This window comes from Bison bison, unplaced genomic scaffold (genome assembly GCF_000754665.1).
Source record: "Bison bison bison isolate TAMUID 2011002044 unplaced genomic scaffold, Bison_UMD1.0 scf7180017864481, whole genome shotgun sequence".
Lineage (NCBI taxonomy): Eukaryota > Metazoa > Chordata > Mammalia > Artiodactyla > Bovidae > Bison > Bison bison.
In genome coordinates, this window is record NW_011495041.1 from 3,628,208 (window position 1) to 3,642,835 (window position 14,628).

General features: G+C 43.6%; 1 protein-coding gene across 3 annotated transcripts in view; it reads left to right on the forward strand.

Annotated features, from left to right (window-relative positions):
* TIAM1 (T-cell lymphoma invasion and metastasis 1) overlaps positions 1 to 14,628 on the forward strand; it is a 469,570-nt gene that overhangs the window by 340,671 nt on the left and 114,271 nt on the right. For all 3 annotated transcript variants that reach the window (XM_010862313.1, XM_010862311.1, XM_010862312.1), the window contains 2 exons: positions 7,281 to 7,505; positions 9,445 to 9,630. In XM_010862313.1, the coding sequence (XP_010860615.1) occupies positions 7,281 to 7,505; positions 9,445 to 9,630 (411 nt within the window). The remainder of the gene's footprint in view (positions 1 to 7,280; positions 7,506 to 9,444; positions 9,631 to 14,628) is intronic.

The following is a 14,628-nucleotide window of genomic DNA, read 5'->3' on the forward strand; positions in this document are numbered from 1 at the left end:
ATAGCATCCCCAGCAGGCAAAGGAAAAAGCACACGATTCCCTCTCTCTACCTGTCTGCTGCTGTTTGTTTAATGAGAGGTGATGGGTGTGGAAGAAGTTGAGAGGGTACCACCTGGGGGTCTCCTTCCTGCCTCTGATGGAGGGCTCTCGAGTGGACCTGGTGTTCCTGATTAAGCTTGCCTGGTTCAAGAAGGTGATGCAGGGTGAGCAGCTTTGAAAAGCTTTTTCTAGCATGTCAGAGTTTAGATCCTGGCGTGGCCACACTGCAAAACATTGTATCAAGTGAGTGGTTTGCTGTGATCAAGTCAGAAATGTTCAGCCTGTAATATGGCCAGAAACCGTTTCGTCTCTACTTTACTTGCTGTTGACAGCAGTCAGCGTGGTCTGTACACACCCTCTCTTCCACACGCAGCCTTGTGTATGCCGCTGCCAAGGGACAGACTCTGCTGAAAAGCTCATTGAGTGATTGTCCTTCTTAGAAATTGATTTGTTCTAATGATGGAGAATGGCAGAGACCAGTGTTTTATTTAGACAAGACAGCAGGAACAAAATTTCTCTCTAATGGCGCTGCCTTCCATCTCTGACAGCTTTCAAAAGTGGTTGGTGGCTTGAGCGTTTTTAATAGTTAAAAGGGCTGCTTGTTAAATTTTTCGTAAAGCTGTGATCGCATTTTCTGAACATCTTTCTCTAGATTATGAGACTTGGTAGGTTTTTCCCCTTTCTTTTTATTTTGTCTTTTTTAGAAAAGTTGTGATAGAATATACAGAACATACCAACCGTTTCCAAGTGCCCAGTTCAGCAGCATTAGGTAATTCAGTGTTTTGCAACCGTTACCACCATCCATTTCCAGAACTCGTTTCATCTTGCAGAACTGAAACTCTGTACCCGCCGAACTCTCCATACCCCACTTTCCTGAACCTCTGGCAACCACCATCTTCTTTCTTTTAAATAAATTAATTTCAGGATAGCTGCTTTGTCAGAATTAAATATACACCTTTCAAAGGATGTTTGGCTTCATCAATTGGTATCAGTTTCCTTCATTTCCACCTCTTAACTGGGAGGCAAACATAAACTCTATGACTTGAGAATGGAGTGTGTTGCCCTTGATGGAGAATCTCACATGTGGAAGGAAGATGGGATTCTCTTTTCATTAAGTGAAGAGAGTGAAAAACTGTTGTTCTGCAGAACCTATCAGCCTCCGGCTCCTCTTGGAGTATATTATACAGACTCTTAAAAAAAGCATTGGAATTGACATATATACACTACTGATACTATGTAAAGGATAGGTAACTAACGAGAACCTGCCATGTAGCTCAGGGCACCCTGCTCAGTGCTCTGTCGTGACCTAAATGTGAAGGAAATCCAAAAAAGAGGGGATATATAGCTGAGTCACTTTGCTGTACGGTGGAAACTAATACAACATTGTAAAGCAACTGAACTCCAATAAGAAATTAAAAAATATATATATAAAAAGCATCACTTATTTCAAAATGAATTTTTTACTTTGCTAGTATATCAGTCAGGACAGCTTAGGTTATGCTGCAGTAAGGAGCAACCCTCACATCTCTTAACATAACTTTTCATTCCTGCCATGTGTCTGATAAGACATGGCCTATGACGCTGTTCTCATCCGAGGCACTTAGGCACCCAGGTGGACAGAAGCTGCGTCTTGTTCCTCCAGGACTTCCAGGACTGTAGGCCAAGGGACCAGAATAGGGTGAAGCAGGCTTTTGTTTACTAGTAACACGTTTATTAGGAACATTGCTTCTGTTGCCGAAACTCAGCCTCTGCTCACTGTTGCCAAATAGAAGCATGGAAAACAGTTTTGGGTGAAGTACAAGAGGAGCTTTTATTGCTTTGCAAGGCAAAGGGGGCCACAGGGGGCTAACTGCCTCGAGACTGTGTGACTCACCCTGGGGGTGGATAGTGAGGAGGAGTTTTATAGTGTTCAAGGACCAGGGTGTGATTAGCTCGCGGACGCTTCTCAGATTGGTTGATATCAAGGTGAAGTTTCAAGCGTCATCAGTCCTTTGGCTCCAGCCAGTCTTGTGTTTGTGTTTTTGTGTCCCAGTTTTCATCTGGAGGGGGGGTCTGCTTCCTGTAAAAACAACTTAGGAATGTGTGTCAGGCCTTTATCTAGATATTTCAGGGAACTGGGAGTTCGGGTGATTCTGTCCTGTGGCAGAATTTTAGTCTAAATTGTTACCAGTTTTCCCAGCTCAACAGTTATCCTTTGTTTCTACATTTTCATCTTTCCCAATCATTAACTCTTGAGTCAGCATTTTACTTCAGAAGACAAGGGTTCGGGTCTATTTCTGTGTCTCCGTTACAGTGCTGAGTCACTTCCGTCGTGTCCATCTCCTTGTGACCCTAGGGATTCTCCAGGCAAGAATACTGGAGTGAGTTGCCATGCCCTCCTCCAGGGGATCGTCCCCACCCAGGGATCGAACCTGCATCTCTTAAGCCTCCTGCATTAGCAGGCAGATTCCTTACCACTGGTGCCACCTGGGAAGCCCCTGAGCCTCCATCGCTGCTCTGCAAATAGATTCGTCAGTACCATCTTTCTAGATTCCATACACATGCGGTAATATGCAGTCGTTGTCTTTCTCTTTCTGACTGACTTCACTCTGGAGAGGGTGGGACGAGTTGAGGGAGTTGCGTGGAAACATACATATTATCGTATGTAAAATATGCAGTCCGTGGAAATTTGCTGTGTGACACAGGGAGCTCAGCCCAGCGCTCTGTGGCCACCTAGAGAGGTGGGATGGGGTGGGAGCGGGGAGAGGAGTTCAGGAGGGAGGGGACGTGTGTGTACCTGTGGCTGATTCATGCTGATGTATGGCAGAGGCCAGCACAATATTGTAAAGCGATTACCCACCACAAAAAAGAACAAAAAGACGAGGGCACAGGGGCTTGTACTTGTTTCACTTGTACTCAGATCCATTGACCGCAGCCAAGTGACCTGACCACACCTAACTTCAAAGCCAACAGGAAAATTCCATCCCCCCATGTCCCTAAGGGGAGCTCAAAATAAGTGGGCAACACCAAAGACCCCACAGCTAGGCTTTTAGAGCAATTGGTGAGAGCTGAAGGGGTCTGGGGTGGTGTATGTAGCATGTTAAAATTTAAAAAAAAAAACAAACAAAAATAAGATGGAAAGAGATCAGGGTTTATGATAAATGACTGTGTCATCCCTGCTTTGACCAGGCTTTAGTTCCTTCATCTGTAAAATCATCCCACGGACCCCCTTCTTGATGAATATAGTAATTTAAAAAGTAAGGTTTGTAACTGGATTTAGCAGAGTTTGTATCAGGAATTTTAAGCTCTTTCTAACTATTCCTTGGGTATTATGTCAGGGCTGTAGATATTTGCTTTTCTTCCTCGGGGGTGGGAGAAGGGAGGCAGAGATGTATGAAGATGGTCCTGGGGGAATAGATGCTGACCTTTCAAAGAGCACTGATGCACCAGCTGTTTTCACTGGAGACAACGTCCTCTCCTCCTTAGTGACACGTGGTACCTCTGCATGGATTCCATCTGAAAGAGCCCCACAGTATCCTTTTCACATGGGTTAAAACACCAGCTCCCTTCACATCTGAAAGCTCCTTGTTTCCACTGAGCTGTGCGTACAAAGGGGAAAAGCATATTTTGGCTCAAGGGACTAGCTGTTCGTCAGATGCTCCCAGGCACTTTGGAGGACAAAGAAGGTGATGCTGGAAAAGGTCATGCTGTTGGGAACCTCCATTACAACCCTCCAGCGACACTTTTTCCTGAAAAATAAGAGTCTAAAGTATAACATTTTTAGAATAGTTATAGAGAAGTTGGACTTCAATATTAGGGTGATATATCTGGGAAGGATCTTTTAAAAACTCTCTGTTAAAGTATAATGTACACACAGAAAAGTACTCTTTTTGATGATGTTTCTTGGGCATACCCGTGACATACACTCATGTAACTGGCACCCAGATCAAGAAGCAGAATATGGCCAGCACCCGAGAGACACCCTGTGCTTCCTTCAAGATGCTACTTCCCCTCCGCCCCGTAATCCCCATCAAACGACTCTTCTGACTTCTAACAGTGTACATTTGTTTTCCTGCGTTTGTACTTTACATAAATAGAGTCTTTAAACTCTTTCGTGTTTGGCTTCTTCTCCTCAGTCTTACGTGGGGCTCCCCTGGTGGCTCAGATGGTAAAGAATCCGCCTGCAATGCAGGAGACCTGGGTTTGATCCCTGGGTTGGGAGGATCCCCTGGAGGAGGGCATGGCAGCCCACCCCAGTGTTCTTGCCTGGGGAATCCCCTGGATAGAGGCGCCTGGCGGGCTACGCCCATGGGGTCGCAAAGGTCTGGACAGGACTGAGCGACTAAGCACACAGCACGTGTGAAGCGTCTCCCGTGTTGTAGTGTGCAGTCACCGGTCTTTCGTTCCCGTTGCTGTGTCATGTGTCACTACGCGATCATCCATGTTTTTCATTCATTCTCCTGTTGACAGGTGTTGGGATACTTTTTAGTTTTGTCCATTGCAAACTGTACTGCTGTAAACCTTTCAGGACATATGTTCTGGTGAACACAGGAATGCATTTCTCTTGAGAACATACCCACGGGTGCATTTTGGGGGTCACAAGGTGTACAGACCTTCTCCTTTAGGAGGTAGCGCCAAATAGTTTTCCACGCCAGTGACACCAGTTTAGCATCCGCAGCTTGTAAGAATATTCTGATTGCTCCCTATCTTCGCCAATACTTGGTATTTTCTTTGTGGAAATTTTTCTTTTCGAAAAGCATCCTTACTTGATTGTTTTCCCATCTGAACTGATTCCTTCTCTAGTAAGATTTTTTAAAAGGGTGGGGGTAGGGGGGATAACTGCACCTGGCAAATTACCCACTGAGGTTGAGAAACCCAGAGACAGCAAACATTTCAGTTGCACTAGGCATGAGGAAGCGTGGTGGTTTTATATGTGGGAGGATCTTAAACTCTGTTTTTCTGGAATAACTTTAAAGTGATAGATCAAGACAAAATGGAAGGTAATTGCTTTCCAAGAGGAGATTAAAGATTAAAAATTTCCAGCTGAGTCTTTAACTCTTAAAGAATTAAAGGGGGGAGTGGGAAGTAAAATGGATAAAGGTAGTCAGTTACACGCTTCCAATTATAAGCTGATTAAGTCCTAGGTATGTAATAAAAAGATGAGTCTCCTATACACACATTGCATTTTTCCCTTTCTCTACCTACAAGTATTTACCTTTGACTTCCAGTATCTTTATCTCTTCTTCTTTTCCCACAGAGATGAGTCCATCTGCTTTATCAGGTGCTGTTTCTTTAGGAGAATGTCTAGCTTATTGAAGTCTTCCTTAGATACAGGCAAGTGTTTTGTTGTAAACATAACAACGGCCAGATTGCCTAGGTTAGCCCGGTGTGTGGTGTCTCTGCTGGCAGACACTGTAATATCTGATGCCATTTCATTTGTGGGATATGAAACTGATGAGATTCAGAAATAACATAAACCCTAGTGGTGGTACCTTCACTTAAATTTCAGTTATGTGGGTGGAGTCCTGTTGTAGAATATATTTTCACACCATGGCTCAAATGAGTGAGAAAAGTAAGAAGATGCATCAGAGAGAAAACAAAAAAGTAACAATGTTTTGTGATTGAAAAATGATGCTGTCAGCCAGTTTAATATTGAAGTAGCCAAAGAGATCCTCTGTTCAGGCTGAAGCATGGTTGGGTCTGAGCTAACTTCTGAGCATTTACTAAGCTTCTCTAAGGAGATGCTCATTGATTGCATTCCTAGAGAATTAATCATAGCCTATGATGACACATGAGCTGTCCCCCCAGCTTTTGCCTTTCAGAGCACCCGGAGTTACAGCAAGCCCACTTTGAAGTCATCTGCTCATTGGTGGGTGTCTCCCGCCAATGTTAATTGTCTTTAAAGCCCCTTGACCTGGTCATTCTAAGTGGCTGGAGTTCTCCTGGGTGGCCGCTATTTCTAGATTCTCCCCTGTGTTCCTGAGTTGGTAATACTTCTAGCTCCTGGATCTCCATCCCAGCCCTAGTTGTGTTATGGCTGCTTGGCTTAGGCAGGGCACCTGAGGACTGGGGTCACAGCAGGTCACTGGGGGCAGGGTTATCGCATTTTCCTTGGCCGTAATATCCCTTGGCTTCACTGTCACCTCTGACCTGACCTGTCCCCTCTGAAAACTGACCTTTGCTTCATAGCAACTGTCAATAAGAAAACAAGCTCTCTGAAATACCTACTAAAAACCTTAATTTATCTACTTATAAAAATAATTATATAGTGGAACTATATGTCACTTTGTTCTGTATTTTCCCAGTCTCCTGTAAATGTGTTATCATACTTTCATTATTTAAAAAAATTAGAAGTTAAAAAAGAAACCCAAACTAAGCTATCTGTATAGAACTGTCCACAGACTCAATGGGCATGAATCTGAACAAATTTCAGGAGACAGTGGAAGACAGAGGAGCCTGGCATGCTGCGATCTGTGGGGTCACAAAGAGGCGGACACGACTTAGTGACTAAACGATAGTGGCAGATAGAATTGGCACATACGCCAGTGTTTTGGTTTGGCCTGCTGTCACAAACTACCCGAGACTGGGTGACTTTATAAACATTCTGAAGGCTGGAAGTGTGAGATGAGGGTGGGAACATGGTTGGGGTCTGATCGGGCACGTTCCCTGATTCATAGATGGCAGTCTATGGAGCTATCAAGCTAGCTAGCTCTTTGGCTTCTTTTTATAAGGGCACCAATCCCCTGTATGAAGCCTCCACTACCACGACCTCATTACCTCCTAATACCATCACACTTGGAGAAGGAAGTGGCAATCCACTCCAGTATTCTTGCCTGGAAAATTCCATGATAGGCTTCAGTCCATGGGGTCGCAAGGAGTCAGATAAGACTGAGCACACAGTACCATCACACTGGGGGTTAGGTTTTCAATGTTTGAATCTGGGGCAGGGGGCTGGATACAACGATTCAATCTGTTGCAACAACTGAGCTCAAGAAGTACATGAGTGAGCTGACATGGCGGCCTCATTCCCTACAGCCCCTGGGAGCGAGGGCTGGGTGGAGTGGTGTCTGACTGAGACGCCCTCGTTTTATCTGCTCTCTGCTCTCTGAACAAGGCGGTCAGAAAGGTTAGCCTTCCCCACGGGGTGTGTAGACCCGTCTGCTTGACCCCCAGCCAGGGCTTGCCTGGAAATGCACACTGGTTCTTCTCTGCTGACCTCTGTGGTGCCCATTTCTTCTCGGGCCCCACCCTGCCCCTCACAGACCACCAGCCAGACGGAGCTGGAGAACTGGATCACCGCCATCCACTCTGCTTGCGCGGCTGCTGTGGCAAGACACCACCACAAAGAGGACACGCTCCGGCTGCTGAAGTCGGAGATCAAAAAACTGGAACAGAAGATTGACATGGACGAGAAGATGAAGAAAATGGGCGAGATGCAGCTGTCTTCCGTCACGGATTCAAAGAAGAAGAAAACTATATTAGATCAGGTAATTGTTCTCCCGTGTACAGACGTGGGCCAATCCTCAGGTCTTGAAAGGGGTGTTTCTGCTGCCTTGGAACCGAGAAATATCCTTGGTTATCTCCTCCTTGTCAGCCTGTCACCCAGGCTGCTAGATTCTTTATTTTGACTGTCAGTTCTTCTCACCAGTTGTTCACAGTTGATTGTTATGAGCTGAAGGGAACAGTATTACATTGGAGGAAAAACAGAAATCTAATAGAGGAGCCCTCCTGCTCCCACCAGTGGCAAGCTGTTCTTGGGGATCTGGGTAATTGGCATGTCTGCGATTTCATTCCCCGTGGTATCAGGTTGACTTGGTGCCCAGCTGTGATGGGTCTAACTTCATCCCTGACTCCTCAATAAAGTTAAATTTCTATATTTAGTAAAGGTAGAGTGTGCTTTAAAAATATGTGTATAATTGCTGTATATGCAGGTAAGTGTATTTCATGCTAAAAAGGAAAGATTTAGTGAGATAACAGAGGACATTTTGCCTTCTATTCAGTTGTTTTAAAGTCTGTGATAGAGACTTCCCTGGGGGTCCAGACGTTAAGACTCTGCCCTTCCAATGCAGAGGGCACTGGTTCAATCCCTGTCAGGGAACTAAGATCCCACATGCCATGTGGTATTGCCAAAAAGAAAGAAAGAAAAAAAAATTAAAGTCATTGATAGCCATTTAGCAACATTTTGAAACTTTGCCTAGTATGTAGGAAGTAAGTATGTGAATAAACGCTATTTAAATAATTGATCAGCATATGATCTTCTGAATTCCTCTCTGTTCTTTCCCTCTGTTACCCTGTTCTATATATTTTTTAACCAGAGGTGAAATTCACATAACACAAACTTAACCACATTAAAGTGTACAATTCAGCGGCATTGAGTACGTGTATAATGTTGAGTAACCATTATCTCTGTCTAGTCCCAAATACCATCTACCTCAAAAGGAAACTCCGTATCTTTTAAGCTGTTGCTCCTCTCTGCCCCTGGCATTCTGTCTCTGGGTTTGCCAGTTTCGGATGTTTTGTATAAATGGAGTAGCATAATATGTGACCTTCTGTGTCAATGTCTTTGAGTTAGTGTAATGTCTTACCAACTGGTCCACGTTGTGGTATGCACACTCCGTTCCTTTTATGGCTGAATATTACTCCATCGTGTGTTTATACCACAATTTGTTTACCCATTCATCTTTTGATAGATATTTGGGCTAACCACTGATTAATATCCACATCACAGCCAAGATCCCTGAGCCTTCACAATACACCTGTTCCAACTCTTACTCTTGCATTACTTTGTTCGACTGTCACATCAGCCGCAGGAGGTGGGTATTATTTTGCCGCTTGGAAAAATGTGGAAACATCTTGGATCCATTTGGTGGTTGAAACTATGTGTTCCAGAATGTGGATCTTCACCATTAGTATTTTCCACGGTCCCATCCTGTACATTCAACCGCCCACCTGCTCCCAAAACTCTCGGCCTATTTGTCTCTGATTTTGAAATCACTTTGCTTTTCTTCTTCTCTATCTTCCTCTGAAAAACCACCCCTAGGTAAGTCATATAATTCTCCAGGGCTGGAATTCCTCTGCGTTTTTAACTTCTCCCTCAGGTTTGTGGTTCTGAGCCTGGAGCTGATGGTCTGTCATGGTTGCAAACATGAAATCTATGATGGAAGGGAGCAGAGCAACTAAGGCTGTATGTTCTGTGTATCATACTGAATGTAGGACTATAGATTGCAGAAAAACATGTAAGCTATGGAAACAGCAAAATGGGACTTGTTATTACCTAAGAAATTTAGGATACCTGTCGTTTACCTTTTAGGATTAAAATTAATACCTTTGCAACATGTGGATTTGTAACATTTATGTGGGATAAAATTGTTAACATTTGCCTTCTCTTTTTCTTCTTTCGTTTTTTCCGTGTTTTCACCACTCTAGATCTTTGTCTGGGAGCAGAATCTTGAGCAGTTCCAAATGGACCTGTTTCGGTACCGCTGTTACCTAGCCAGCCTCCAAGGTGGGGAGCTGCCCAACCCTAAAAGGTTACTTGCCTTTGCAAGCCGACCAACCAAAGTGGCAATGGGCCGCCTTGGAATTTTTTCCGTGTCATCTTTTCATGCCCTGGTGAGTAGAAGCTAATGTGTTTTTGATAAATATCCATCTTGACTATTAATCCTGAGCACGACTTGACAAGGATCTCTGAAGTAGTTTTCCAGTTTTACTGCTCTGTGTGGCTTTGATACGTCCTCTCTCAGCCATGGATGCAAATCTTCATTTGAATCTCTTTTGACATTTGTTACTTCAGCTGGTCTTGATGGGCCCTAAATTACTGTGCAAAGAAAATATGAAAGGTATTACCTCAAGAGCTCTTCACATGGGGTACTGGTGGGTAACTCATGTCATTTTTGGGTGGTGTCATGCTTTCAACCCCAATATATATTTTTTCTGTTATTCTTGTGGATATGATAAGTGGAGAGCTTGTTCTCTCACACACAAATGTGTTTCTCTCTCAGTTTCTCACATGAAGACACATACACCATATATTGAACAGATTTCTTTAAAAATCTTCCTTTTCACTTTTTCATCATAGTTTTGAAAGTGAAAGCATTAGTCGCTCAGTCATGTCTGACTCTCTTCGACCCCATGGACTCATCAGACTCCTCTGTCCATGGAATTCTCCAGGCAAGAATACTGGAGTGGGTTGCCATGCCTTCCTCCAGGGGATCTTCCCAACCCAGGAACTGAACCCCCGGTCTTCTACATTGCAGGCAGATTCTCTACTGTCTGAGCCACCAGGGAAGCCCCCATCATAGTTTTGGGTGACCATAAATACCTGATTCATTTGAAGAAGGTCAAGACCTTTCTGTGTTTCTCAGCCCGACATAAGTAGTTGCTTGGGGAAGAGAATTTTCATCTGATCTCCAGAGCGGCAGATTGGGTAGTTGTATGTTTGCAATCTGTAATTTCATGTACTTGCTATATTGCAAACAGCTTTATGTACTTTGGGTTCCTTTCTTCTCAAACATCGCTATGCGAGCAACACGGTCTTTGCCTCTCTGAATGAACACCCACTGAAAATGTGCTGTACCTTAGCGCACTTGCTGTGAGACTGAATGTCAAGTCCCAGATTCCAGAAGCCGCCTTGGAGAACCTTTCCTGTGGGGCTCTGGGCGCTGTGTCAGCTGCACGCTTCAATTGATTCAGAGCTGTAATTCACTCAGAGGCGTTTGTGTTCTTTATAAATAGATTAGCATCATCATTCAGATAATTAGGGTAGATTTACATTTTTTAAAGAAGTCTTAAACCAATCTGGAGTTATTAGAACTGGCATCCTGATTTGTTCTACTAATTACAGCTCAGCTCTTGGTCTCCTGGCTACCACCTCTCCGTACAGCTATTAAGTCTTATTTTTTTAGTGGCACTGGGTCCAAGGGCTGTGATCAATTAATCTTGCAAACGGTCTTCAGTTTGTGGCTCTTGGTCTGTTTCTGTGAGACCTGGACACTGCTTTGTAACCTAACCAAATCTTAGTTTGCCTGTTCTGCAAAGTAATTGTGAGAAAAATTCTTGTTTACCACACTGTGAGAATGTCATCAATTGAAGCAGCAGTCTTACTAAAGAAAGGGCTTCCCTGGTGGTTCAGACGCTAAAGAATCTGCCTGCATGCTGGAGACCTCAGTTTGATCCCTGTGTCAGAAGATCCTCTGGAGTAGGAAATGGTTACCCACTCCAGTATTCTTGCCTGGAGAGTTCCATGGGCAGAGGAGCCTGGCAAGTTACAGTCCTGGGGTGGCAAAGACTGGGACATGACAGAGCAACTAACACTTTATTTCACCTTCTTATGTAGGAAGTTTGATCCCCATGATGGTGCATCAGTGTTATTACTGGATTGGCCAAAAAGTTTATTTGAGTTCTTATGGTAAAACCCGAACGAACTTTTCAGCCAACCCAATACTAAATCCCAAGCCATCCAAATGGCTGTTTCCTTCTCCTGGGCTTGATAAACTTTGGAGAAAATAATCTTGCTGTCTACCTAAAACTTCTGTGTTTCTATTATTTTCTTCAAAGCCACTGAAGCTAATCTCTCCTGTGCGTGCTTGTGTCTGACTCTTTGAAACTCCGTGGGCTATAGCCCGCCAGGCTCCCCTTGTCCTTGGAATTTTTCAGGTAAAAATACTGGAGCGATTTGCCATTTCCTCCTCCAGGGGATCTTCCCAACTCAGGGCTCAAACCTGCATCTCTTGCATTGGTCAGGCAGATTCTTTACCACTAGCGCCACTTGGGAAGTCCCTCTAAAATGAGATGATGAAATAAAAGGCACTAAATTATCCTTCCATAATTTATCTCCAGACTTTCTAATCTCCTCTGTCTCAATGTCTATTTGTGTGTGCTTTTCTTTTGATGGGCTGGCTTTTAAAATCTGACCAGCTGACAATGGGAGTGGAAGGGTTAGTAACTTTTAGCTTTATTCAGCCTGTGATTTTAAAGGAGAATGTTTAATTCCATACGTGCCAGTCTCTGTTTCTTTGTTCTTTCTTTTTTTTTTTTTTGCTAGCTACATCTGTGACGTGTATCTGGGTGTTTGTGTGTCATTGCAAACTTCTCTTTTCCATGAGGGGTTTCAGTGGGACTGGACCAGTTAAGCAAGCCTGTTGGGTGTCTGTTCCTATTTGTTGCTCTATGTTTTATAGAAGGTTCTGGGCAGGGAGTTTTTACTGTCTCATTTATTGGATACTTTTTTTTTTTCCTTCTCTCCTTGTCGTTTGACCCCAGAGAATGTTCTTTTCCCTTGGGGTTGAAACATTTTTCAATTTAGCCTTTGTCCAGATCTTTTTTTTTTTTTTCCTACTTTTAAGTGGGGAGCATGGAAGGAGGAGGTGTCAGGGCAATGGGGCTAGGGGAGGAGATTCGAGCACAATTTAAGCTCCATTGACCAGGACGACTTCTCATCATGCTCAGTAATTAACTGAAGGGTCCCCACTGTACTCTTTGAAAGAAGGTTATCATTGTTCTTGTTTGCACAGATGAACAGAATGATAGAGTAATCAGGTACGGGCCACAAAGAGAGGCATTGTGTGAGCAAAGATCATTGAGAAACTCTTGAGCTCTTGTCCAACAGTTCTTTTGCCAGCTTTTTTTTTCCCCTTCCATCTAAATCTCTTTGCTCATTTTGAGTCATTATTGTCTTGAGAGTAGCAGTAACTTTCGCAGCTTATGAGGTTCCCAGCAGTTTAGAGTGGTTACTATCAGAACCTTAAATAAAACAGTCCATTTGTTAAACAGAACTAAACCAACTGGTCAGCTGGGAACTGAGCACATTTATGGTTGTTTGAGTTTCTCTTCTGGACTCTGTCCAAAATTAGAAACCAGAGTTGCCGTTTAATTGTTATAACTGTGTTATGTAGAATCTCTGCTTGTGCTTTTTCTTGTTTGTTTGTTGTTTATTTATTCATTCAGTCAACAAATAAATGTGAGTGCCTGGCATATGTCCGTACTGTCCTCTGATTAGGGTTATAGCAGTGAATGAATCTAGAGTTCTTGTCCCATTGGAGCTTATATTCTTGTGGGAAAGATGGATAATAAGTAAGCAATCAGATAAACACAAGGGCTTCCCAGGTGTCTCGGCGGTAAAGGATCTGCCTGCAATGCAGGAGACCCGAGAGTCATGGGTTCCATCCTGGGTCAGGAAGATCCTCTGGAGAAGGAAATGGCACTCCACCCTAGTTATTTTTGCCTGGGTTAATTCCATGGACAGAGGAGCCTGGTGGGCTACAGTTTATGGGGTCACAAGCTTGGACATGCCTTAGCGACTAAACAGCAACACCAGATAAACACAAAAGTTCAGATATTGATGGGTGCTGTGATACACACAGACACCAGACACACACACACACACACACACACACAGACTTGACCATTCATTTCCGCAGGTTCTGCATCTGGGGATTCAACCAACCATGGATTGGTATTCAAAAAAAATAAATTCCAGAAAGTTCCAAAAAGCAAAAAACAAATTTGCTCAACGATTTCCATAGCATTTACATTGTACTTACACCTATTTACATAGAATATACATTATATTAGGTATTATAAATAAGCTAGTGGTGTTTAAAATACATAGGAGATGGTATGTAGGTTATATATAAATACTATGCCATTTTATATAAAGTCTTGAGCATGGGAGGATTTTGATTCCTTGGGGGTCCTAAAGAACCAGTTTCCCATGGATATTGATGGACAATTGTGTGTTTGTGCATGCATGTGTATCTGCCTGTATATGTCCGTAAATATATCTTTATAAATTTGAGACCACATGAACATTTTTTCTCTAGAATTTTTACCTTTAATACCATTTATTCAGTGGTTCTTAGCTTCATTTTGTGACCATAAACTTAACTGATTTTGACATCGTTATGTGAGTATCTTTGTATGTTAGCACATTATCATTTATTCCTTTTACAACCGTTGTTTACCTTTAGCTTAGAAAGCGATGAGATGGAGAAGAAAAAATGTTTACATATTTAACATAAAAATGTGTCCTTTATTGTTGTGTGACATTTGCTCCCCTAACACCTTGAGTACATCTGTGGTAAGAGCTCTCCCTGGGGGAGTTCTCCCACTGTTGTGTTGACTGCCACATATTTACCTGCCCCCGTCTAGGTCTGCTTATGTCTGAAGCTGAGAAAATGCAAGACCTTTCAAGCTCCCTCCTCTTCTTTTTGTTTGGGAGCAAAACTTTCCCCCTAATACCCTTGCAGAGAAGCTGTTTTGATTCTTGTTTCTGATGGACGTGGGGGTCTTTGCCAGTCTACTCACTGGGGTTCCAGGGTGTTTACCCTGTCAGTGCTGAAAACCTCAGGAAGGTGTGCCTTGTAGCCAGTGTACTCGCTGCTGAGGGGGCCCCTGGGTGTTACCCAACAGTGTTCATCCACGAGAAGGCGGCCAGTTGGCAGCCATCACATGGGGAGTTGCCCGTGTGGGAATCTATGACAAGTAGGTTCTGAGATATTTACCTCCGGCAACAAAGAGTGGGTGGGGAAGTTTCATTTCAAGCCCAACTCGCTGTACCTCCTTGCACTCCCTCGTTTGAAAGGAGAGCCCGTGGGTGGCCTGTTGAGACCT